At 42.2% G+C, this 27,396-nt stretch overlaps 1 protein-coding gene across 1 annotated transcript; it reads left to right on the top strand.

Moving 5' to 3' along the window:
• Positions 1–25,444, top strand: C4H1orf116 (chromosome 4 C1orf116 homolog). Its single transcript, XM_066600208.1, has 4 exons — positions 1–157; positions 16,476–16,638; positions 19,214–19,394; positions 21,763–25,444. Exons 2-4 carry the CDS (start codon positions 16,525–16,527, stop codon positions 24,201–24,203), a joined length of 2,736 nt encoding a protein of 911 aa, XP_066456305.1. The 5' UTR covers positions 1–157; positions 16,476–16,524; the 3' UTR covers positions 24,204–25,444.
• Positions 25,445–27,396: the final 1,952 nt, after the last annotated feature.

The following is a 27,396-nucleotide window of genomic DNA, read 5'->3' as shown; positions in this document are numbered from 1 at the left end:
AGGGACAGACAGGTGAGTTTTAACCTGTGTTGTTCATTTAGGAAGATCTCAGAAAGAAGCCTGGAGTTGTAGGAAAAGATTCACTTTCTTGGGGATCCTTTGAAAGGAGTTTGAAACTCTTTCAACTTTAAGTTTGTGTCTTGAATATCCTGCTGGGGTAAGTTAATAAGTAACACTTTATCTGTAACTTATTCCCAGGTTATAGGAGACCATGAAGCTGCTGCCAGTTGTCCAGATTGTCTTATTTACCAGATTGCTTCCTTTCTTAGCTGTAAAGATATTTTTGGGAAGTGAAAATAGAACTTCTCAGCATTTTATTCATAGACTTGAAGGAAGGAAAGAAAATCCCTCACTTCAAGGCAGATTGTGAGCTTTATAAGAGCAGTCAGTGTTTTAGTTAACCATTTGTGTCCAGGAGCAGCATTTTAGGTAAGATTTCTGATGTAAAAACCTGATTGATGTTTCTGTACTTACATATTTGCTTTTGTAATATTTGAAGGCATACCAAAAAAAAGTTTCTTTTCTCATATTTTTTTTCTTGTCACCTTTTTACTTCGGGGAAAGTTCTTTGTTGCAACTTTTATTACTGATTGTTCCAAAAAAAAGAAAACAAATTATCTAACACTTTTTTTATATAGCTATTTTTGAAGGTTACCATCTCAGCTTTCCAGATTCTGTTTATTACTACTCTAAAACCTACTTTATATTCTATTACCACGAGTTGACTCCCCACACCACACAAATGAGGGTGTGTTCACATGTGCAGGTTATGTTCAGGTTTTTGATGTCAAAACCAGGCGAGCATCATAAGAGAGAAAGAATAGTGAAGAAGTGAAGAACTCCCCCCACCCCTTTTTTTTTTTTTTTGGATACACTCCTGGTTTTGGCTTCAAAAAACCTGAACAAAAACTCCTTGTGTGAACGCATCCTTAGGCCAGGCTCATGCGAGTGGGTTGGATTCCGCATGTGGGGGGTCCTCAATGGATTCCGGCTGTGATCCCAGCCGTTGACCATGCGTACGGCACTTTACTGTATTGCTCATGTGCCCCGTAGGCTCGCCGGGCGCTCATGCGCAGAACAGATTTCATTGTTTTTATTTGTATTTCCTGCGCCGTCAAAAATGATGCTGTTACCTGTTGCGTATAGGCTGTGGGTCGCATGCCTCCATTGACATCAATGGAAGCCGTCTGCGCAGATTCCATGAGAAAATAGAGCATGCTGCAATCTTTCACTCGCGGAATACGCAATTCGTATCCACAAGTGTGAAGGAAAAACTGAAAATTCATGCCTTCCAATGCCTGCATTTTACTGCGAATGATACGTGCAGAATCCGCAATTCAAATCCGGTCATGTGATTATGGATGGTATGATGCAGCAGCGTTTTTTTTAATTTTTATTTTTTGTCTGTATTGAAACGTACTCTTTCCCCCTCCCCTATTTTAATGAAGACAAAGCCCCGCTGTGTAACAAGAGCACCTTACAGCTATGGCACCTAGGTTTTGTTTTGGACGTGAACAGTGTAATTACAATGATTATGGTGTCACTGTAGTTAACTGACGTATGTTGGCAGGATTACATCCATTCCTGTATTATGGAATGATTTGGAAACCCGTAAGCAGATCTTGTGTAACCATTTGTCAAAGGGACAAATAACGCGGCCAGTAGATCTTTATCTTCCATTAATACTTGCCCACGAACAGGTGACTTTATAATCCCAGGCACGTTTTCTTAAAACTTGATCCCCCACTTTGTTAAAGAACAAATTACTACAGTTACTGTAATTCGTGGCAACTACATTGTGTTCTGTGCCATTATAGTGGGAGCCTGGAGCGCCTTAGCTCTGTGTTACCCCAATATAAATCTTATACTGCCAACAATGTAGAAGATACATAATGTTCCCGTAGGTTTATACAGAGTCTTAATTCCATACAGCTAACTCATTCTTACTAACTAGTTCTATAACGTGCAAGAGACAATGTGGTGATTTATGACCTACGTATCTCTTTTCTATAATGCTCTGACTGGTGACATTATAATCTGGCTGCATGCCTTTAATACTCTTCTCAGCAGGTCCACCGCTCTCCAAGTTGTCACCACATCTGCTGGGAGTTTACTTTCTATAATGGTGCTGACTGTGTTCTGCCTTCCATATAATTGTATAGTGGCCACGTCACTTGTGCTGCTCTTCATATTCAGCTTATTACAGAGTAGACTCGCAGCAGGAGAATATATTGTAAGCAAGAATGAAAGTGAACAATAATCGTTCAGTTTAAAGGCAAGCCAACGACTGACCGCGAATCATGAGGTTCTCGTTCGTCTAGTCTCCATCAGCAGCAAAATCTGCGCCAGCTTGTTGGCTTCTTATGCAGTTTAAACACGGATTATTCAGTGTTTCACATATAAAACACTGAATGATTCTAAACGGCGACCATACAGTCTGTTTAGCGCAAACGAGCTGGTGATGATGTCACCAGCTTGTTTGCTCGGGCAAATGAGAATCTGGTACTTCTCATTTTGCCTAAGGTCGGTCTCACAGGGAGAGGTCAGATTCCGCATGGGGAAGCCCGCAGCAGGAATCCGACTCTGACCGCGTGCGGCGACCCCCTGCGTACCTGTAATTTCTTTACTGCAGATGATCGCGGACGCTCACTGTCAGTCATGCGCAGTGGAGATTTTAATTTTTTTTTACATTTTTGTATTTCCCATGTCGTCGCAAAGTGATGACGCGGGTACCTGCAGCCTATCCACAACGTCAATTGCGTATGGGCTGCGGGTCGAATGGCTTCCATTGTCTTCAATGGAAGCTGTTTGATGTGGAATCCGCACAATAATAGAACATGCTGCGATTTTATTTCCGCCTGTGGAAATCGCGATCACTATCTGCTCAAATGAGCAGAAATGCGAATGTTCTATCTTGTTTTTTATCTTGTTTATATGTGCAGAATACTACAGATCGTCCGTGCAGGTAACTATCACCGATTTTGCAATTCAAAACCGGTTGTGTGAGACCGGCCTAAAAGCAGCATTACATGCTGACCCAGTAAAGACAACACTTTGTAAATGGTTATTCGAATACACTAGGGAAGGATTTCTCCGAAAAACAAATGCAATGCAAAAAGGGAGGAGCTGTCAATGGGCACCAATCACATTCCAGTTTTTCTTTTCGGAGGCTCTTTACAAACCAAAGCAGCAGTGTTGTGGACTGCTATGGGCAACTCTATTATTCCTTTCACTAGTTCTGATACGTCTTCTTTAAATATCTTCCATACAGTCTGATCACTGGCAATCAGATGCACCAAGTGGACAGTAGACTAGGGTTCTACAGTATTGTGTCTAAGTTTAGGCCCCAAAGGAATTCCCTGTGACTGCGCTAGTCTGGGTTTAGGTTGTATTACAAACACATGTCAATTTGAGATTGGGGAAAAGAGAGGTGATGCTTTATAGGGTACGCCCACTGAGCTCCGACCTTGCAGCAATCGCGGGCACTGGGTTGTGTAGTACACCAGGAGAGGACTGCCAGCCGCAGGTTGCATAACAGTTTTTACATGATGCAACTGTTGTGAAATTCAGTTTGAGTTGTGTGAACCGCCCTCCAAGAGAACTGAATAGAAAAAGTTTTGACTTGTAAAAAAAACTGTTTGGGGTATCTTCCCACGTGAGGTTTTTTGAGGGGTTTTGTCGATTTTTAATTTTTTTTAAGGAAAAAAAAATCAATACTTGCCTATTCCTCTCCTCCCCCCCCTTAGTCTTCTTACCGCATCTTCTCCTCGCAGAACTTCTCCAGTTCCCCTGGTCACCTCACCACAAGCTGGCTGGATCCTCTTCCTGTTATGGAGCATCCATTCTTTGCATTCCTCTTCCTGCAGGTCAGTGTACTTAACTTCACCAGTGATGTAACATTTACTGCCTAGCAAGTAATGCTGAACTATTGCCGAGACTGCGTATGCGCGCTGTCTCGCCACGAGTGTTCATATACTATTGTCATGAGACAGCACACATGCGCTGTCTTGGTAAACAGCTCAGCACTCGCTACGCCACTAGTAACGTAGAGTACACTGCCCTCCGGGAAACAGAATGCAGAGAATACCGGCTTTGTCACTGAAAGAAGATGAATCGGCCAGCTGGAGGTGAGGTGACCCGAGGGACTGCAGGAGACAGGAGGAGATGCGGCAAGAAGACTGCCTGGGGAGGAATGGGTAAGCATAGACTTTTATTTATTTTTTATTTCTAATGGCAGAACCCCTGTAAAGCTAAATATACACGGATGAATTTAAAGTTGTGCTGGAGATTCTCGGGTGCAATTCGCATTGGACAGCAGACAGCCAATCTGTGCCCTGTCCAATGCGTGGGACACAGTACTTGTACTAGTCTAGAAACCGGAAGAGAATAGGGCAAAATGCATGTGTGTGTAAAAGCACTGTTTGCACGTGTGGAAGTCATGCACAATTGTGCGTGAAAAAATAACCGCCGCTCTCCGCCACTAAAATTGCCAGTAAGTTTAATGTATTCAAGATGTGTTCTTTCCCTGTGCAGGAATACAGAGCATGCTGCATTTATTTTTTTGGGGGGGTGACAGAATTACAACTGCCAAATACACCTATGTGAACGAACCCATTGAAGTTAATTGGTTCTGTTTTCTGCATATTGAGCGTGCAAATTTGTCAGTGTGGATCCGATCTTGCTGTACGGTCACTGGTAAGACTGTGCTTTATTGGAGTACGCTGTCCATTGTTCTGGTGTATGTCCTCTGTTACTTTAGTTGTTCAGTGTTAGGCCGGGCTCACATGAGCATATCTGTGCCGCCCATTGCCATGTACATCTTGGAGTGCAATACGTACCCACGTAGAACACGTTGTGCTTTTTGTTGTGGCGTACCTTACGCAGTTCGCGTGAGCGGTAACATGGCTGCCTATTGTAGAATACGCACTACCGATAGGCTCCGGCCTTAATATGAACTATTGAGTAGTGCATAAAATGCCCAAAGAAGGTTCTGTAGCGAGGCGCATCCACGGCTTATTCCACAAACGAGTGTATTCTCCTTCAGCTAAGAACTTGTACAGAGCTGTAATATTTGATTTATGTGATTTATTCTGCTTTGTCCAACCTCAGTTAACCACACATTTTGGTATTGAGTAATATTCTTACATGTGAGACTGCACTCTAGATTTGTGTTTTAAAAAAAAAAAAAAAAAAAAAAAAGCTCCAAATGAGAGCGCTGTGTAGAGGCAAACCCTGTCGGGGCAATGAGCTCACATGGACTTTTGGAATGTAAATCTGGCACCACTTCTGGTTCCTCATACTTGTCTAGTGAAACACATTGGGTAAGACTCCTCCACCCTAAAGCAGCTCTTACTCAGAGTATACCATCAACTAGGTAAGTGTTCTCTACTAGGATATGCCACCATCCCTGGTATTTTCTGGTGAAGACCTTAACCAGATGGTCTTCACCAGATTAGCCCATTCATCCTCAGAGGCCCATACATATGGAGGCAGTGCATTCCTGTGGAAGCTTGCATGTATAACCCTACACTCTCGTACGGTGATGTGCTGCACTTTATTTGTTTTCATTAGGGTCAGTTCCCATAAGAATTAAAATCAGAAAAAAGAAACGTGGTGTAAGACGGGCCAGAATTATGGTATTCAAAAGTCACGCTTTTGGCACACACTCCAAAACAGAGACTTTTTAAGCATTTACACAGGGCTCCGCCACTTTTTAAAGGGAAAGAAAAGCAGGGGAGGCAGGGTCCGGCTTATTGGGCTTAGTCACTTGTGGCCTGTTATGTTTACTATAATCTACGCCAAAATTTGGCATAAATTATGGCAAAAATCTACCCCAGTACACTAGTTGCTTGTGGCCTAGTGAATACTTCAAGCCTCGTGTCTGCGGTACCTTCCCGTAGTGTTTTACCGACATTTCTAAATCGCAGGTCACCGGCAGGGACCACGTATTCTTGCAAGGGCACACTGCATGCCCATGTATTCCCTGCTCCGCTTCAGTGGGGTTGCGTATAAAATGCTGCCCACACGCAATGCATTGTAGAAGGACACCGTTGCATAAGTGGCCCATACAAAAGTATAGAGAGAAGTAGATCACTCTGCAATCTATTCCTAATGCATATCTAAACGCACGTGTGCATGATTCAAGTCCATGCATGGTGTATCATGTGTCCGTGCATCGCATGCATTATACTCGATGAAAAAACGCCCGTGGACATTACTTGGCCCTTATCTATATAATATTTTCTTTTTCTCTGCATGATGATAGCAGCATTCTTGGAGCCCTTTTGCACTGAATGATCATCCTTCAGTGTAAATGCCAGCAGTGACTGAACGGCTACTCGTTTGTAGTGATGTTACTGCAGGCATAAAAACGAGGTTTGGCCTGTGGAAGCATGGAGTCGCTCATCTGTGCACAACGGCCTGTTTACTCTGAATGGAGGCGACCGGAAGAGATCTCTGGTGCGCTCCGTCTCCATTCACTGAGTGATCCTCCCTTCTATGTGAAAGCAGAGGAGCGATTATTGCTGGGACGACTCTGGGATGCTGAAGCGCCCTACAATAGTGTCCCCTAGTTCTGTGCGAACCCTCTGCATGGAAATTCCACTGCATTTAAACATGTCTGGTAAATTTGATCCCGCCAATTCTTTTCCCTCTGAACCAACAGACAATAAGCTATACGGGGTCTCTTATGTTTCCAAATGACTCTCAAGAAGAGTTATTTAATGTTGCTAAAAAAAGAACAGGGTAAGGCCTCATGCCCACGGCCATGAATGACTCCGCCAGCGGGATATCACAGCAGAGTCTGACACCGAGTCCCCCCAAAGACCCCATAATCGCCTATCCGCCACGCGAGTACCTTCTGACAAGATGGAGCGCATGCGCAGTGCAGCACATGACGTGCCGGCAGTGGGCGATGATGTGTAATCATGCAATACGTCCCCTGTGCTCACAACAGAAGTATAGCGTGACGGCTGGCTTCCATTGACTACAACGGAAGCTGCTACACACTTTTCCGTGGCAATTAGAACATGCTGCGATTTCTTTCACACTGCGGAACTGTGGTAGGATTCCGCAGCGTAAACATTGAGCTATTCGGTTCAATAGAACCTAATAGCTGCGGGACAACGCCGTGGGCGTTTCATGCAGCAGAAATCCGTCCGTGGGCATTAGCCCTAAGTGTATCGGAATCACGTGCACTTTATGAAGTATCTTTGGAACAATGACTGTTTGCAGAAGGTTTTTGCGTCCAAACCAAGAAATGACCAGTGATATTGTGATTTAGATTTAAGTTTATTTGCAATGTCTGAGGAAAGAGTAATATTGAGTATTGTAGATTTGGCATAGTTTAACCGAATGTTTGACAATGCGCCATATAATTTTAGACTGTTGTTAAGCTTTCCAAGGGTTTGTTCTGGATTAGATAAAATAAAAAAGGATGTCGTCTGCGAAAGTAGTAGTTTTGAGTGAGCAATTGTTGATTTCCAAACCCCGTATGTCTCCATCCCGCCAATTACCAGGATGGTTACTTTTCCAAACCTCAAGCCCCTCTCTTCAAGCCTTGCAATCAATACATCTCTCCAGAATACTAGACAAATTCATTAAAGCATATCCATCAACTTGCCCTTTTTCTCAATTGGAACAAATTATCACTTCAGAGTGTCATACTAGTAAAAGAATTGCGGTACTTAAAAGGAAATTTATCAACACCCAAGACACCACCAAACCAGCATGTATCCTCTTGTGAGAAAAGGAACTAAATATTCAACTGTCGGCCAGGGTCGTTAAATACATTTTGGGAAATTCACACAGATTTTCTAAATGTATTAGATTGCAAGAAAACCATTATAAACTTTTGACCAGATGGTATAAATCACTGGAATGGCTTTATGCTTACAATTTACCTGATTCCAATCTATGCTGGCGATGCAGCAGTCAAATAGGTTCTTTAATACATTTTTGGTGGCACTGTCCAATTATACGTCCATTCTGGGACCAGATTGAAATAACCATACGTAACATATCAAATGATACTTTCAGACTCTCCCCAGAATATGTAATCTTGTTTAACCCTTCTTCAAATTATAGACCCTCAAAGTCTAACCTCGTAACCCACTTAATCTCTGCTGCAGAATCCTCGATCCAACCCATGTGGAAGCAGACAGAAGCACCCACATATAACCAATGGGGGGATAAAGTAAATGAATTTAGGAGACTTGAGGAACTAACAAGTTGGGCTAATAGAACCCACAAGAAAATTCCTGGGAGTTACCTGGGAGCCATGGTCTAAACTGGTCTAATCCTGTATAATCTTTTAGAAGTAATAGAAAAATGCTTTCTTAGACTTTGTTAAACAATCTTTAAGTTTGTATACATGTCCTGTGTAAATTATACGTATTGATTCATCAAGGTGTACCCCGTAGCAGGATTTCTTCCTAAAAAATTTAACCTTTTCCCTTTTCACCCTTGAATGCTTCTTACTCCCTCCCCCACTTCCCACTAGGAGCAATCTAGCATTTATTTAATAACATGTAAAAAGTTCTGGTTAAAGGGGTTGTCTCGTGGCAAACATCAAAATTTTACTTTACCCCATTCCCCCTGTCACCCCCCCTGGCATAAAATAGCAATTTAAAGCGTTTTTTTAGCCGCTTGCTACTCACCGATGTGCTGAAATGTGAAGTTTTAAAAATCTTCTGCCTAAGATGGCCGCCGATCCTTTCCCAGGGATGCATTGCGGTTTTCTCCCATGGTGCACCGTGGGTCTTCTCCCATGGTGCACCGTGGGCTCTGTGCGTTCCATTGCCGATTCCAGCCTCCTGATTGGCTGGAATCGGCACACGTGACGGGGCGGAGCTACGATGACGACGCGGTGGCCAGCTCTCCGGCACGAGCGGCCCCATTCACCAGGCAGAAGACCGCACAGCGCAAGCGCGTCTAAAAAAGCAAGAAACCAGCAAAATTAGACGGGGCCATGGAGACGGGGACGCTAGCAACGGAGCAGGTAAGTGAATAACTTCTGTATGGCTCATAGTTAATGCACGATGTGCATTAATATGGCCATACAGAAGTGTATAACCCCACTTGCTGCCGCGGGACAACCCCTTTAATGTTTTAACATGCATTAATCTGTTATTACTGTAAATTTAATAAAAACCGAATTTACAACACGTACAGTAGTGACAAAGTAGCTGAAGTTTTGAAAATCTTGTCCACATGCACTTTTTCCTGGAAAATAATCTTGCATCGCTGCTGTCCACAATTTTTCTCTCGCGATAGACTACAACAGTAGTTCCTAATGTTCAAAAGACATCACAAGTTGGAATGTTGCAATGCGATAAATCAGAGGCTCCATAGGGCAATAGGTTTCATAATTCTGTATTTTCTCTCATTGCTGCAAAAGCACGCTATTTTCTCACCTATGTGAAGGCAATAAAAGGGTTTATTCAGACGTGCGTATATCAGCCAAGTTTTTACGCCCGGCCAATATATGCTGTTCCTCTCTGCAGGGGGAGGAGGCAGGAAGGGGGGGAGCAGTGCACTGAGCTCCTGCCCCCTCTCCACCCCTCTTCACTGTTTGCAATGGGGGGGATGGGGCGGGGCTAAGTTCTGCCCCCTCCCATTGCAAATAGCAAGGGGCAGAGAGGGGGCGGGAGCTCAGTGCACTGCTCCTGTCCCGCCTCCTTCCACTGCATAGAGGGACAGCGTTTATACACACGTCTGAATAAGCCCTAAGGGTGCATTTACACAGGTGAGTGCAATATTTGAGAAACTTGGGCCTGTATCGCACTTGCAAACCCGCTATTTTATGTGAGTGGGACTCTATATATTTTACAAGAAAATTCTCATCACTGCAGTTGTGATTTTGCACGCACATGAAAACCTCCCATTATTTCCGATAAAGGCAAAAACGCATCACATCTCACTCGCATGAAACTCGCCTGTACATCCAATGGTGATGCAATCTTCTGTTATCTCCTTGCTCCTGTAGGGAAGAATGGTGATTCTTCAACAGAATCACGCAAAAATAGGACAAGCTGCAATTTTTCTCATGTTGCTTCTAGCGCTCCGAGAGAAATTGCACCTGTAGAAGCACCATTAAAAGCATTAGGCTCTTCTCCTGTGCGATTTCTGTGTATCTTGAAATGCATAGAAATTGCTTGTGTAAATGCATCCTGATCACTGCCTTTTTTTTTTTTTTCCTCCAGTATATCCCTTTTTTCTAAAATGTTGTGGGCAGATGTCAGTCTAACTTATTTTGTTTGTGATGGTCATAATCTTCCATTTTTTTTTTTTTTTTCACCAAAAGTAAAAATCCCCCCCCCCCCCTCCCGAGTGGGTGGGGTTACTTTTCCTCTCTATAGACTTTTCTATAGGACTGGGAAAGCACATGTAAAAGAGAAGGGAAAAATACACAATTTTTTTAAACTACACATTTGCTTGTACAAATGATGTGGGAAGGAAGTAAGACGGTTTCTGTCACGGAGGACTCTGCAGGATGAGTAATGTGCTGTGGATACATGTGACTGTCATCTGTACATTTAGCTGGTATTTGTCTGAGTCACTTGTATTTCCTTCTGACAATGCTGTCAGGTTGGTTCCATACATGACGGCCTTCAGAAAGCCATCGTGAGTAATATACATACAAAGCTGTCAGTCTACCTTCAGTTTGTATCTTAGGAACACGGGTTTTACAACAGTTTCAAAAGGGCTCTTCAGAATATTATAGGACACATGGCTGAAGTAAGTCGGGTCTGTCTTACATATGTCATGCATAGGAGGGACCTGTATGGAGCACGAGAGATACTTCCACCAGTCTGATCCCTATGTTAGATGAACGAACTGCTGTGCACGCGGAAGCCACAAATGAAAGGAGCCTGTTTAAAATATGATCATTGGGTCTTTCTCATGACTTCCATGTCAGTTTTGTGTGGTTTACATACCGGCTATGTACAATGTGTGTGCAGAATGAATATATACACTTTGAGTTTATATGTAAGGCTTTAAAAGACCTTTATTAGGTTTGCTACTTTTCACCTGCAAAATGTCCAACTGCTTAGTCCCTCCTCGAGGGTGTGGGCCGAGGACATGGCTACTGGTGTCTTTATAACTTGTAAATCCAGTCATATCTATACATAGTTCATGTTTATAATATTCCCATTGTAGTAGCCTGTGAGTAAATATTGGGCTAACAGAAGTTAAATAAGAGTTTCTGTAGAGTAAAACGTGAAGTAGTTAGAAAACCTCTTCTCATTACTTGGATATTCCAAGATTTACCAACGATGCTACATCGCTAGACCTCCTTTATAGTTTCCACTAACTCTGGCATTATATCTGACTATGCGGTTTAGCCCGCCGACTACAATAGGCCTGAGCTACATTGGAAGAGAATAGATCTGTGCCTGCTAAAACTATGAGCAGGTTGCAATGTTTTACAGAGCACCACGGCTCCTTAAGGTGCTTTCACATAGTACGGAATTAGTACGAAGGACGCAGCACAGATGTAGACTTTGTCAACTAGTGCGGTTTTTAATTGCGTAATGTATTGTGCAGAAGCTTTTGTGATCGTTACATTTTTTTTTTGTCAAAAAAAATAAAAATTGCCCCTTGTAAACAGGAAGTTGTTCATTATTACCGTTGCAATGTAAACTTATGTTCTGCGTTCCACCTTTGATGGCAGCCCCCTAGGAACACAGTTACTAACTGCTTCTTGATCAGGTGCAGATACACACTGACCTGATTGGTTGGGGTCCTGATTATGTAATCAGAATTACAGCTGGGGGCACTGGCCTGGCATGTTGTTGCAATAACAAGCTCTCCCTGGCATCTGAGTGCTATAAAAACTGCTCTCTCCTGTGAGTATGAGGTCAAAGGGAGATAAGCAGAGCAAAAGGCAGAAGAAATGCATTAACCCTCTCCTGTTACTTATCGCGAAGTAATGCAAGCACCAGATTAACCCCTCCTCTTATGCCCAGAAAATATTTTATAGATTATGTAGGCAGGATTGTATAGTGTGGGGTTCATATTTATTTATTTTTAAAAAATTTTGCCGAAAAATGGTTAATAATTTTAAAGTTAACCAGCTACTTATAAATGTATATCTAATAACATACATAATATACAATTTTTTTTATTTTTATTTTTTATTTATATATTTTTTTTAAATGTGACTTTCTGCAATTGGAAATGTGAAAATGTGTTGTGTTTTTTTTTTTGTTTTGCTTTGTTTTGGTGCTTTTTGAATATATGCTATTCATATCGGTCTATTTTTACCACTGAAATAAATTACAATATGTGAAAAACTATTTCAGGATCACTTAGATATGCAAAACTTTTACAGGCTTATTCTCTGTTAACGTGACACATAAGAGATTTCCATGATTTGGCTTGTTCATTAAGGCACAAACAGGCTTGGTCCTGAAAGGGTTAATATGGCTTACCTAGCTGATTTGATTCAAATGAGGGATATAAATGGTCAAACAAACTTGGTGATAGCAGGCCAGCTACCATTCTAAGGCCCCCTGTCCACGGCCGTAGCTGAATATCGCCAGTGATATTCCGCCGCAGGGGAGCAGGCTCACCACAGAGAACTAACAGCTCTCCACCCTATCACCGCAGAGAATCGCGGCATGCCGTGATTTAGATCCCGCGAGCGGAGAATCACTATAGCGTTACTATGGAAAGCGTTCACTGCGTTACCCACGGCCGGGTAACGCAATGAACAGTCACCCATGGACAGGCAGCCTAAAAGAAATCGGCCATTTTTTCTCTAATCCTGCCTCCCCATTTAACGATGCATGACCTACGTCAAGGATCCATGGGCAATTGAAAGGTGACGTCTGATGGTTAAGAAGTGCTCTGTTTTTGGTGATTAGTATATGTGCTTAGTTCTGGAGTCCCCACACAAAATGCAGTGATGTTACTGGCCCCAGCCAAGTGCTTTAAGGGTTTTTCCAGGAAGTGCTGGGATACATCGGGGTTGGGGGCAGAAGCTACTGCCCTGACCCTTGTTTAGTGGCTAGTGCTTGTAATTGCAGGCGTAGCTTAGATTGATTTCAAGAAGACCCCAGCCTGCAGTAACAAGTGCGGGTCACTACATGGGTTGGAGCAACGGCTTTCACTCCAACCCCCCACACCTCCCCCCAATGTATCCCAGCACAGACAGCCGATGTTGCCAGAAAACCTCTTTAAATAGCATTGGAGCTGCCCACAAGAAAATCCTTTTTTTTGTGGGCCCAGGAACTCGCACCAAAATGGGCACCCTAATATAACAAGGCCCAAAGAGGTCAAGTAGTAGCCAACTACAATTGAAGCCTATGATTTGCTACGAGGATCTTTCTTATGTGTTGATTCACACAACCCTTTTGACCTTATTGATAATATATCCTATGTGTAATAAAGATTTTTAAGGAGTTTTAAAGGGGTTTTCCAACTAAATACATTTAACGCCTAATTGCAGGATAGAGGATACATGTAGAATTGTTGAATTTGTTACATCTGTCTGGAATGTTTTAGCGATCCTGCATTGAGCAGGTGGTCAGACTTGATGACCCCGGAGGTACCTTCCAACTCTACCATAAATTTGGATCTCTCTGAATTGGAGAAATAAGAGGGAGGGTCTAAAGTATAGAGACCTGTACTGTAAATGATACTTGAGCAGCTTCTAGTTGACAACCTACAAACTACTGTTTTAGGCGTGTAGAGGGTTAACAGTTAAATCTGGTCCTAACTAACCTGTAGTAAACTGGTTGCAATGCCTGAAAATCATAGAATATATTGTAACTTGTGTAAACTTAACAGAAGGTCTCACCTTTTACATAACTCGTGAGTGCCAACAGGAAACCAGAGGCCGTCTGCTCTTACTGGAGGCCAGGAAGCTGAAGCTGAGGTTACATATTAACATACGACCACGATCACAGGTAGATTGTAGATGGGGCTCTTTTTTTATTCACGTCATTGGAAATATTGATCTCGTTGCTATGTGGTGCAATATTCTCCAGTACATAAGATGGGTAGATTATAATAAAGTATGAATATTGGTGCGTCTAGTGCTGCTGTTTTAGCAATAATCATAAAATATAATAGAATCTGTACTCTTTGCACTATATAGCTGTGAATTAATCCTACTAAATATCCTTTTCTGACCCAGTTGGGCTTCATGCTTGTGGCTGTGTATGGAATCCCTCTCGCCCAGATCGAGGATACTGCACCTATAAAGACTGGACACACTATGATTCTTATTGTGGCCTTAAAGGGGTTTTCTCACAACTTGAGATTGTTTTACAACCACTCTGTTCTTCCTGGTTGCTGCTGAGCAGGACATGTGACTGCCGCAGCCAATCGCTGACTACAGGAGGTCTTGCTGTACCCAGTAGTTGACTGCAGCAGTCCTATATCCTGCTTGGCAGCAAGAGGGAAGGACAGAGTGACTGTGAAGCAATAGTAAGCCATGGGAAAACCCCTTTAAGTATCACATTGTATGTTTTGCATATATTTTTTCCCTACAGTACAGCAGCAGTGTTCTTGTTCTGTCGCTGTCTTTTCTGTACTGCGGACGAACCCAGTGGTCCACAGTAGAGAATTAAATTTTTTAACTATGAACAGACGGGCTGCTGGTCGCATGGCCACCATTTACTTCAATGGAAGCCACCCGTGCGTGTTTTTTTTTTTTTTTGGTTGTGTTTGTTTTTCCCCTTCTCCCCTCCGCTTGCATGTAGGAAGCAGTGGATTTCAATAGGAATAAAATGGCAGTATTTGCTGTGGATCTGCAGTGCGGACGCTGACCGCTTATTCCACAGCAAATATCTGCCCGTGTGAGAGGGCCTCGGGTGAAATCTGCAGCATAAATAGACGCACTGCAGATGCCACATCTGCGGTATAAGTCAATTCACACTGTGGATTTCTTTTTCCGCATGTGAATGGAATTGCTTGACCTCTCACCACATTCTTGCGCTGCAAAAGATTAGCAGCGTTTCCACAACTTCTGCCCAAAGCATGAGCCTCCGCTTACCAATACTAATCACTTTCAATACAGCAGCTTAAGGCCGGACTCATGTGGCCGTAAGCATAAAACGCTGTGTGGGTCATGCAGCATTTTACTGCTGTGGAGCCGTCGGTGGCCCAGTGTACTGCTGCATATGGCAGTGAAATTGTATGGTGCATGGACATATGGGGAAAAAATGTTGGGTAGACATTCCTGTATCCCCTTTGTGTGTGCGGCCAAGCATTATTCTGCTGCCTCTTGGTAGCCGCCATGAGAGGAACACATGAGGCTGCAGGATGTCCTGAACATATCGCTTAGCTGCCATTGTTCCTCGTACCACTACTAGGGGGGACAGACTGTCGTATGCAATGGCCCCCTAGACCATCACACCAGCAGGAGGCAGTGTACTGCTCCACAGCAAAGGCAAGATTGAGGCGCTCACCCTGAGATCTCCAGATGCAAACACTGCTGTTGTCAGCGCCACAAACTAAATCTGGATTCGTCACTGAAGACAACACGGTTCCACTCCGTAACGTCCAGTTTCATCATTCATGACACTACTGCAAACGGAGGTCAATGTGGATGTCAGAGGCCGTACATGTAATGGGCATGGTGAGACTAAATGTCCTTCAGCCAAGCGCCTGAAAATAGTTCTGACAGACACAGGGATGTAACAATGGCACACCTGTCTCTGCATGGTACACAATGAATAAGCTGGAGCTGGTGGTGCTTGTCAAATGTCAGACTATTCTCTCTACTGGTGGTCTGTCGGTGGCATCCTGAGTCCAGTCACCATGTGTGTGCCCTCACGCATCCACTGGTCCAAAGACCTAACAGTTTGGTCCGAATGGTCAAGATGGAGGACAATTCATCGATATTGACCATCCAGCTTCTATCATCCCAATAATGCGCCCCTCTAAGACGCTGAGTGAAATCTCTTCTCTGTGTCGTAGAGGCGTCTAGTGCTCAACAAGCTCTACACAAGCGGAAGAAGCGGTCACTACACACAAGGAGCCTCTGAGAGCCTTTTATAGGCCATGGGGGGAACCACTTTTAGGGTCTTCGGTGACAAGACCGTTCATCTAATCACTCCACAACAATCATCATTTACATATCTAACTGAGATGGAACTGCATGCTAAGTTTTACAGCAGAACAACAACTTCTTCTAGGGGCCGGATTGTTTTTTTTTTTTTTTGACAGTCTATTTTTTCTTGTTTTTGCATAAAGTCTATTACGTATTTATTTGTAGTTTGACAAGTCATAGCCACCTAGTAGAGGATGCAGGTTTGGAATACCTTGGGCAAAATATATATGTAGGAAAATAGAACAGTGATTATACTGCACTAGCTGAATGTAAATTCTTGATCAACTCCTGTTCTATCAGCTTCTTAAATCTTAAGGGACCCCTCAAGTGTTTATGTATGCTGGACTGTTTTTTTATTTTTTATTGTTCTTCAACTTGTTCTAACATTCTTGCTTGCCATATTTTCCTACAGCACCTGGGATTAAAACGACTCAAGCCTTTTCTGTGACCTTTTTTGGGTGATGCCTGAAAAGAACCTTTGGACACGGCATGTGGGAATGGAAGCCTTGAATAGTGTGGGCAGCACGGGTAGCTGTGACAGCATGGAGAGCATTTCTTCCAACCATTCTGCATTTGTAAGTATTGAGTTTTGTTTGTAGCTTTCGTTTTCCATGAAGAATGATCATGGATTTCAGCGGGGACATCACGCTACGTATATCTGAATAAATAAGAGATCGTTTTTGGTATACCTATCAATAAACTGTACAACAAAGTTTGTCGCTCCTGAAGTGGTCCCCGGCAGTGGCCTTACACTTTTACCTGGGTCCCTCATCTTTGAAAAAGGGTCTTCTCATAAATCTTTAGAATGTAAGAGATCACTGCCTGGGACTAGGAGAGGTGCGACAAATCTTTGATATGAATCTCCTGGGTTATGTCTAAGAACTTCAACAAACTAACAATTTAGCTTCAAAGCCTATAACACTTGGCGTAGGCCATCTCACCTTCCATCTTAACACTGTTTCTCCAACAACTGCATTTTTTCCCCCATCTGTCCTTATTGTTGTTTAGACAATCTCTAAATGGCATTGACTGAACCATAAATGAGGAGAAGGTATAGTACTGGGTTATAATGGTCTACTGTGACCTCGGCAATCAAAGGGAGACACATGGTGTTCCAGCATCTTGTGGGGATGATGAGATGTCCACCATCTAGTAGGTATTTGCACTGTGCAGGGCTCCCAGGGTTATCTGTGTCAATGTTTTACAAAATGTGTCACTCATAATTAAGAATAGAAGAAGCTAGTTACGTCTTTTTTCTTTAAAAGACAGACTGCTTTGTAACTTCTAATATTTTATTATTCCTCTTTCAGCTGGGTTATATATACCGTATTTTCCGGCCTGTAAGACTACCTTTTAACCCCGAAAAATCTGCTCTGCAGTTGGGGGTCGTCTTATACGCCGGGTATACAGTTGTCCGAAAATAAAAAAATGAATGTACACACACTGTATTTTTGGGCATATAAGATGACGGGGCGTATAAGACCACCCCAGACTTTTCGTCTTATATGCCGGGAATAGTGTGAAGAAAAAAAAAAATGCTCTCGCTACCCCGTGCGTACTGGCAGAGCATTGCTTTCTGCAAGTGGGGCTTGAATGACCCGCCTCCAGAAAGCTAATGCTCTGATTGGCTAACTTAGTTTGGCGTTAGCCAAGCACAGCTATTCATGACGTCATTGTAGCCAAGTAGCGGCAACCTGCATTTTTTTTATTTGCCACTCTGTACCCTCTGTGTTGACATGCGTTACTTCAGCCGTAAACACAGCAGCAGACTGTTACCCACAACTCCCAGCATGCATAGAGCTTGTTTACTGGCCAACAGTGTAACGCCGCCCACAGCTCACAGGTCCTACAACTTACCAGCCTCCCTCTCACTCACGAGTGCCAGGGAGCAATACAGCGCAGTACTTCCACCCCTGTCCTCCCATCATGCACTGCTCACAGGATGTTGGCAGCTATGGGCAGGAGAGGAAGTAGCAAATGCAGACAAGATGTCCGAAGTGGAGATATTTTTCAGGCAGAGGATCGTGTGACATCAAAAATGAAGACAGTAGCTAGACCTGGTACAGAGAGCCTATTACAGAATGACTTCTTGTGAGGATGTACATTAGATTTTACAATGTTAGTCCAGGCCGGAATACCCCTTTGGTAAATCACTTTGCACTTTGTTGGTCCGGTTCACCTACCTTTGCTCTATATTTTAGAAACTGTATGATAACAGAAAACATTGAGCGAAGGGCCGACCTTGGGTGATAGCTGCATTGGATGCATAACCAGTTGAAATCTGAGATACTTTAATAGATACGTCTATTAATGTGTAATTTGTAGCCTCCCCCTCCCCCCACATACCCCACAGTTCATCAGGTAAAAATCTAAAGTATTTTGAGTGCTGCCTTAACTGTTTAATTTCCTGTTTGTTATAAATGGCACTAAATCTGGGCACACGCGTGTTCTTAGCCTGCAGCAAGCGAACAAGCACAGGCCTGCTGCTCAATGATTAACTTGTTCAGCAGAAGAAATGCTCATAGAATAAAGTCCAATGTCTTGAATATTTTTCTACAGTAAATATTAATATTTACACACAGAATGGAAGTAAAAAAAAATGTAGTTACTAAGAACAATATTCGTCTTGGTCTTGGTCCCTGTTAAATACATCTACCAGTAGATATGGCCTGGTGTGTACACAACTAGTTGCACGTTCAGTATTTTGTGAGTAATGTTAACTGAGGCACTACAACTACAGAGGGTAGCCACTCTCTGCCTTTAATGGTAGCTATAAAAAAAAAGGGGGGGGGGGTAAAGAAAGCAATATAAATGCACACCGTGAAAAATAGAAGAAACATCTGAAGGATCTAGGAGAATAGAGAAGTATGAAACCTAGTGAAGGGGAAAGTTATGTATTGCAGTTAATCACATTCTAGCTAATTTTTCCAGGTTCCCTCTAGTAAATTAAAGTAATCTGATAGGTCTCTAAAGCTAACTTCCACTTTTTCTTTTCTCCAGTTTTAATAACCATAATGCACACAGGTAGATTGATGTCTCAGCCATTTGTAACACTTTATTTCATACTTGGCTAGTTCTGAACATGCCTAGATAGAAAAAGTTTAGATATAATTTGACTTGTTGTTTAGGTTAATGCTTTGTATCTTGCAGAGCGGAGATGGGTATGATCATCTTTCAGCTGAAGAACGTGAATGCCTGATGTTTCTGGAGGAAACAATTGACTCTCTGGATAATGAAGACGATAGTGGAGTATCCAACGATGAACTGGAGGTGACTGAAAAATCCACCAACCACTTGGCAACAGAACCGACAAAAGTTCCAACTTCAGATGGTAAGGCTGCGCTCTTCTGATAGAGGAACCTGATCATACATTATCTCTGTCCAGTGGAATTATTCAGACTTTTAGAAAGTGTTTCATGTAAAGACTGCTTCTTTTGTTGCAGCTGATTGGCTGCATAAATGTGTGTTTCTGTTGGTGTTAAGATCATTGCGGAGAGCATGTTGCATTATGACCTACTGTTTCTTGCACATTTCAATAGACTGTCACTAGTGTGGACATCACAATATGATGGTCTATGCAACTGATAATTCATTGCACTGGCACTACTTGCTAATCGCCAGTCAGACCGCATATGGAATATTGTGTTCAGTTTTGGGCACTATGGAACTCTCTGCCTGAGGATGTGATGATGGCAAACTCCATAAGAGTACAAAAGAGACCTGGACTCTTTCTTGAGCAATACAATATTGCCTATTATAATCACAAATTACTTCAGAAGGGTTGGCGATCCAGGGATTATTCTGATTTCCAGATTGGAGTCGGAAAGGAAGTTTTATTTATTTTTTAAAAATTTTCTTCCTCTTGAATGAGGAAAATTTGTCGTGTGTGTGTGTGTTTGTTTTTTTTGCCTTCCTCTGGATCAACATTAGGTGGGGGGAGGGCGGTGGCTGAAGTAGATGGACTTATGTCTTTTTTTAGCCTCACATACTATGCTACTTTTTGGGCAGGATTCCCAAGCGTAATCTATTTTTTTTTTTTGAGCTTTTATTAGATTCTTGCTGTGGATGTAATGATCCAAACTGACATAGGCTTATTACAAATGATCTTTCCGATGTCACCCCTCATAACTCCTTTTAATGACACTTGGATACAGAGATTTGATATTAATGGAAATTGAGACTCAAAAAGTTTCATTTAGCAAAACTGTCTAACAGTAAGAAGTCCTTATTACCCAACCAATCACAACACTGCTTTCATTTCTCAAACTGCTGAGGTAAAATGAAAGCTACACTATGATTGGTTGCTATGGACAACAAAGACGGCTTACTGTTAGTTTTCCTAAATGAGGCCCAAAAAGTGTTATTCTGCTGTAGTCGTTGGTAGGGAAATATGAGGCAAAACGGCTGCGAACGAAGACAGAAGAGCATTCTGTGTCCTTGATTTTCATGGCTACCAGTCTGTCTGTGGGCACGCAATTCATAAGTGTTGCTCCAATTATGAGAAAAAAGGTTGCATCTGTAAGCAAAACTCATCCAGTCATTCACCAGTAAGGCCTCATGTCCACGGGAAAAATTGAATTAAATTGGAATCCGCGTGGATGATCCGCAGTTCAATATGGCCATAGACATGCACTGGGCATCCGCAGGTAATTAAATACCTGTGGATGTCTTTTTATCCCGGCGTGCAGATCGGATGTATCACAGATTAATTAATATAACAGATTAACTTGAGTTTTAAATTCTCCCACTGTGGGGGGCCTTTCATCCAGCCAGTGTTGGGCTAACAGTCTCCTTGTTATACAGAGTTTCCCCGGACCTTAAGTTTTGTTTTTTTTTCCTTTTCTTTTTATGTTAGTCTACATGCTGCCCTTACTGCCCACCATGATCTGCGAGGATGTGTCCCAGAAGCCATTTCATAAGTCAGTCGTGATCCGACTGATATGTGGCAGGAACTGGACTACAGTCTGCATATGTGTCCAGTGACAAAGGGGGCTCATATTGATCACCTCCTGATGTGGAAAACCATTTTTGATGTGCAGATAAATATTTTGAGTTTTTTTTTTTTTTTCCCCATTAATATCAAATTTGTGAGTGTCATTAAATATCAGTTTTATGAGCATTTCAAATTTGGATTGGGAATTTGTAATAACCCCGTAGTGTTTTCTACCCCTATGCTCCTGTTGGTTTACATCTATATTTGATGCCAGTTTTCTTTGAAATTTCTCTTCTGGTGACCGGAGTAATATCCAGCAATTCCCTTTTTCCTAATCAACTACTATAATTTTCACTGCTGATTGCAAGGAGCTTCAGGAAGGGTGTGGCAGTTGTACAAAAAGCTGACTTCTTAATCCATGTGAGCATTCTCTGTAAAAGCAAAGCCCTGTGTATTGTGGTATGACTGCAACGTCTTACATAAGACACATGTAATTACCAACAGGTCTACATGACCAATTGCAGAGGTATGAGACTTCTAAATATATCTGCAAGAGTGTGATTAAACGCCCAAAAATTTCAACTCTATCATAGCATATGGATCCTCCCTTACTTTTTACATAATGTTCTGTGTTGTTCTGAACATTGGGTCCCAGGTACAAATCCATAATCCTTATTTGAAGTTGATGTGATGAATGGTTTGTAAGCTTATATTTAAAAAAAAAATAAAAAAATTTTAATTTCTTTTTAAAAAAAATCTTTTTCAGACAATGATGAAGCAAAACAAATTACTACAGTGTTTCCAAAATTGGAGGAATGGGTTGCTACTGCCAAAATTCCCCAAGGGTACCACAGTTTCCCAAGAATAATCCAAGCGTCCCGGGAGGAAACCACAAAACAGACAACTGACTCCAAGCTCCCAGATTCCAAATCTGACCAAACTAAATCATGGCATGGGAAACCAAAAAGCATGTCTTCAATTAACAGACCACAAACAGAGGAACCATGCATATCAGACTTGCTGATTATACCACCTCCCGAACCATTCAGAGATCCTCAAGTTATCATAGATAAGAGACGTTCTGTTACTGATCCCACAGATGCACGTGAAGTCAGATATGATAAAGCGCCATTAAAACCAGCTACAGTCTCCGAATATAAAGGGATGCAACCTGTAGTAAAGCCACTTAGTACCTCAACACAATCACTGCTTCCAAGAGTCTCCTCCCCAAAACCTACCACAGGTTTACAAGAGACCATTAGCCAGGCTGAAGAAAAATCAGTGGATTTCAAACAAGGCCCACCAACAGCACCAAAGCCACGCACACTGCCTCCACACATAATTCTTAAATCAAGCTCTGGAGTGGTAACCAATCTAGACCCACAGACCAGACTAAGAACATTTTCAGCACATGAGAGGATCATGGACAGAACTCATGACTCTACAATCCCAAAAGTTCCTCATTCAAAAGAACAAGAGCGCGCTAGGTTTGAGGCACTACAAAAATTAGGATTGACTGGTATATTAGGCTCACAGGAGAATATTTCAATGAGATCCTCAAAGACTGATCTGTCACAAGCACAAGGTGTTGGTGATCAAGGCAACAAAGATGTTAACAAGAAAAGCGATGCTAATCAGCAAGATAAAGTGGATTTATTGGGGGCTGTCCCTACCCAACCTTCAATTATTATTCATAAGACAGATGATAGTCCTGTAAGATATGAAAACCTTAGCAAGAACCGATTGAGTATGACATTAAATACTCCAGAAAAAGATGAGCCTGTGGGTGAAATTACTCTTTCAAGTCAGATAGACCCTAACGATGTGGAAGTACCTCAACAGCATCACATTAAAAGTAATGTTTTTGGAAGAAGCAGCCAAAGCATGAAAATAAATATGCAAGAAAAAGCAGATGATGTAGTAATTCAGTCACCCAAACCTTTAAATGAGGTCAGCACGACCACTGATGGTTCTTCTAGTAATATTGAAGTAGACACTACAAAACACACATTGCCATCGCATTCTCATCCTCCTTCAAAAGTGGATATCAAATCTGATAAATCCGCTTATGCAACAAATGAACTATCTACTGGTTTAGATGTTCCCTTAAAAAGTCCAAAGCAAGATCTTGATAAAAAACCTTCAACTTTGAAAACTAACCCTGTAGAGAAAGGAAATGTCATTCCAGAAATTAATTCTGCACCACTGAAACAATCTGAGTATTTATCTATAGGTGCGAAACCTCTGGAAAAACGGGGTTCCTCTGAGAATATTAGCCATATCAGTACCAGTCCTGGAAAAACATTTAGTTTTCCTCGACCAAAGGAAGTTGTGCTTGCTCACCGCAGTCCAGAAGTAGTCAGAGTACCAGGGAATGATAAAGTTCTTGATAAAAGCAATAGACAAAGCACGCATTTTGAAGCTTCCAGTGAACCATACTTTCGACCAAAGGAAGGTGCAGTTGCTCACCGTGGTCCAGAAGTAATCAGAGTACAAGGGAATGATAAAGTTCTTGATAAAAGCAATAGACATAGCACGCATTTTGACGCTTCCAGTGAACCATACTTTAGACCAAAGGAAGGTGCGGTTGCTCACCGTGGTCCAGAAGTAATCGGAGTACCAGGGAATGATAAAGTTCTTGATAAAAGCAATAGACATAGCACGCATTTTGAAGCTTCCAGTGAACCACACTTTCGACGAAAGGAAGGTGTGGTTGCTCACCGCGGTCCAGAAGTAATCGGAGTACAAGGGAATGATAAAGTTCTTGATAAAAACAATAGACACAGCACTCATTTTGAAGCTTCCAGTGAACCATACTTGCGCTTTCCTCAAGGCTCAGTTCCTGGTCTTAGACAAATAAACATTAAGTCAAACACATTGGAACGGTCTGGAGTTGGACTAGGTGGATCTTTGCCTAGCATTGAAAAGGAGCCTCAAAAGACTAGCAGCTCATTCTTCAGAAAACCATTGTTTTCAGGAAATTTTTTGCGAAGCAGCAGGCCTAGGCCAGCATCCCTTGGCACGGGGAAAGATTTTGCCACCCTTGAGCTACCTACAACAGATGGAGACATACCTGAGAAGCGATCATTCTTCTCAAGATCTTCTCGTTCAACTGCTCCCGTTACTAGTGTTAAGATTACTCCTAAAGGAACTTCAGAAGAGCATCATAAAGAAGCCTTGAAAAAACTTGGTATCCTAAAGGAATAAACAAAAAATGTATGCATAAATTGAACTGAAGGCTAATGGGCAGTTACAGTGCACGTTTTGACAATTTGATATTATTTCAATCTCGGGCACATGTCCTGTCCTATTTCTGCAGCTCTCGCTGAGGACAGGAAAAAAGCCGTGACGGCCATGCTGACTTCTGTGGTTTTCAAGAACTTGCAGGTGGTTCCTACAGCTTTCATCAAGAGATGAGTCTAGTTTATGCATTAGGTGCTGCTAACCAATTCCAACCACCCTGATCAACCGTTTTTGTAGTAATTACACTTTAAACTGAGAGAACTTTCAGTCACGGACCATGGGTTAGGCTAGCAGCGTCTCATGAATCAACTAATCTCAAAAGCTTGTTCCTGCAGCTCCTAGCAAATGCAGTGGTTTTAAAAACTTCTCATTGCCCCATAAGTGACAGACCACTGGAACAGATGCGCATGTCGCTAGTTTATACTGCCCTAAGGAAGGGTAGTATAAAGAACATGGAAAATTGCAGTCTTAAAAGGGAACTGATCATCTCAACCTGGAAGCCTCTGTAAATTTCTTTGCAGATTTTGAGTTAAAGCTTATGGACTGACATAGGTTTAACTCTCTATATGATATCCATTAGGTTGCAGCTTTAAGTATAATCCCTTGATGGTAGATAGGTTACTGTTCCATACAGTTGGATCTTTGTACATGGCTGTAAATCCTTTGGCACATAATAGGGACTCAACAGTGTAGAGCACTTATTTACAGTACCTGGTTGTATGGGCTGTAATGTTAATGTATTTAATACTTGACCAAAGGGCATAAAAAAAAATATACATATATGCACTTTTTTGTAATTTTTTTTTTTTTTTTTTTCATTTCCTCATGAAACATTTTGTAGATTAACCAGTTCCTTTCTTGGTGCCAGGGTAATGTACAATTCTCTAACACATCAATGTAAATATATAGTGATGACACTTTATGTTCTATAAAGAGATTTTGAGAAAATGTATATATTCGTGAAGATGTGACTTAGATCCAGAATTTAGGTGTAACTTGTGCTCTAATTGTAGACTTTTAATCTGCCAATTCACTTGGAACTGTGAAAGACAGACTAACCATTTATTTTGTATGTATAGAAAGGTCTGGTCTCTATTGTATAATCCTGAGATTCTCTTGCTTTATGTACATTTTGTTTTACTTTGCGTTCAATTTAAGTGTACATTGCCTCGTTAATAAGTTTTAATAAACCTTTCTGAACTTGATTTCAATTCTCCTCTTATAATTTGAACAAGGAGATCTTGGTGTTCTTGAGGACCCATCTGAAAAGCATCACTTGTTCTGCAACTATTTTTATGGAGATCCATAGTTTGTTTGCTCTGCCATTAGTCAAATATTCACTCTGTTAGTGGTACTTCTTGTAGTTCAAATGCCAAGCTGTACCTACTGCTAAGATTATCCACATCTTGGTCCGATGCACAGTGTAAGGGTTCATGCCCAAAGCCGTATGCGTGAAACACTGTGGGTCGAGGGTGTCCTGAGCCCGGTCACCTTGTGTGCCCTCACACATCCACTGGCCCCTACACCTCCTAAAAGTCTGGTCAGAACAGCCCAGGTGGGGGGATAATTCATTGATAAGACCATCCAGTGTCTCGCATCCTCTCACATAATGCACCCCTCTAAGACTCTGGTAACGGGGTGAAATCTCTCCTTTGCGTCATAGAGGCGTCTAGTGGTCAACAAGCTCTACACAAGCGGAAGAAGAGGCCACTACACACAAGGAGCCTCTGAGAGCCTTTTATAGGCCAAGGGGGGAACCACTTTTAGGGTCTCGAGTGACAAGACCGTTCATCTAATCACACCACAACTCTCATCATTTACATATCTGCCTGAGATGGAACTGCAGGACAAGTTTTTGCAACAGAACGACAACTCTATCTAAGGGCATGATTGTTTTGACAAACAGTGTATGGTATGAGGATAACGGCGGTACCGAAGTCTTAAAAATTTTAACTGATGTATGCAATGATGTGTTTTTCTACAAATGTGGAGCTTCACAGCATGATGGGAGTCAACCATATGTTAAAAACCACAGCACTGTTGGAAGTAGCCGTGACTAAAGGCCCCTTTTCACTGGCAAGGAAATCGCACGTTTTTCATGCGCTGCAAGACCGAGTGAATACGCATGATTATGAAACCAAAGAATTTCAAGGTTTCATTCTCATTTGTGATGTTTTCACTACAGTAATGGTAAAAAAAGAAAAAAAAGGCAGCTTGACCCTTCTTTTTGCGATATTGGCCATAATTTTTCAATGGGAGAGGATCGCTATCACCTGCTGTGGTAGTGGATTCCTTCGATGTGGAACCCCTGAATGCTGTCACTTCCAGAGGCTTGTTGACCTTGGGACTGGCGGCAGCAGCGCCGGCCCCATTGAAAACCTAGGGAGAAGATCGCGCTCCTCTTCCACTGCTGTGACAGCAGCAGCAGGGGATTCCTTCATCCCCACGGGGAGTCCCCTCATCACTGAATGCTATGACAGCAGCGGCAGGGTGTTAAGGGATGATGGGACTCCCCACGGAGATGAGGGAATCCCCTGCTGCAGCTCTCACAGCAGTGGCAGAGGATTGCAATCTTCTCCCATTGCTTTCAATGGGGCTGGCAATGCTGTCACTCCATTGACATCAATGGGATAAAGGGAACCCTTGCAGAGATGCGAGGCTATTTTCACATGAAACACCTGGCATCCACGGTTTTCCCATGAATTGCAAGAGCGATATCGGGTCGATATCGCTCTCACCAGTGTGAAGGAGGCCTAAGGCTAGTTTCACACGGATGATAATGATACTGCTGTGGCAAAATCACATTTTGTTCATGCGATTTTTTTTGAGCATCAGCGCTGCTTTTTCTTGCAAAAACATCATTGCAGCTTGTGATTTTCTCGCGAGAAAGACAATAGGACACTCTAATGTTAAAAGCCCATCGCATGAAATTCTTTTTTTTTTTTATGCAAAATTGCATAAGTGAAAACATCGCAAATGTGAAGAAAACCATTGAAAAGCATGGGTTTCATAATTCTGCATTTTGATGTGCTCTCACATCGTATGATTTTTATCGCCCACGTGAAACTGGCCTAGGGGCATAACCATGGTATGTATTTTGGTGCAGATTTTCACCATAAATTTTAATCCTGGAAATGAATGAACTCCTGATGTGAAA

This window comes from Eleutherodactylus coqui, chromosome 4, assembly GCF_035609145.1.
Source record: "Eleutherodactylus coqui strain aEleCoq1 chromosome 4, aEleCoq1.hap1, whole genome shotgun sequence".
Taxonomy (NCBI): Eukaryota; Metazoa; Chordata; class Amphibia; order Anura; family Eleutherodactylidae; genus Eleutherodactylus; species Eleutherodactylus coqui.
This window is presented reverse-complemented; position numbering and strand designations above follow the sequence as displayed.

Excerpts from the sequence above, each read along its gene's own strand:
- C4H1orf116 (XM_066600208.1), top strand. The coding sequence starts at position 16,525 with ATGCCTGAAAAGAACCTTTGGACACGGCATGTGGGAATGGAAGCCTTG. Across the intron at positions 16,639-19,213 it reads CTTCCAACCATTCTGCATTT|AGCGGAGATGGGTATGATCA; the intron begins GTAAGTATTGAG and ends TGTATCTTGCAG. Across the intron at positions 19,395-21,762 it reads AAAAGTTCCAACTTCAGATG|ACAATGATGAAGCAAAACAA; the intron begins GTAAGGCTGCGC and ends AATCTTTTTCAG.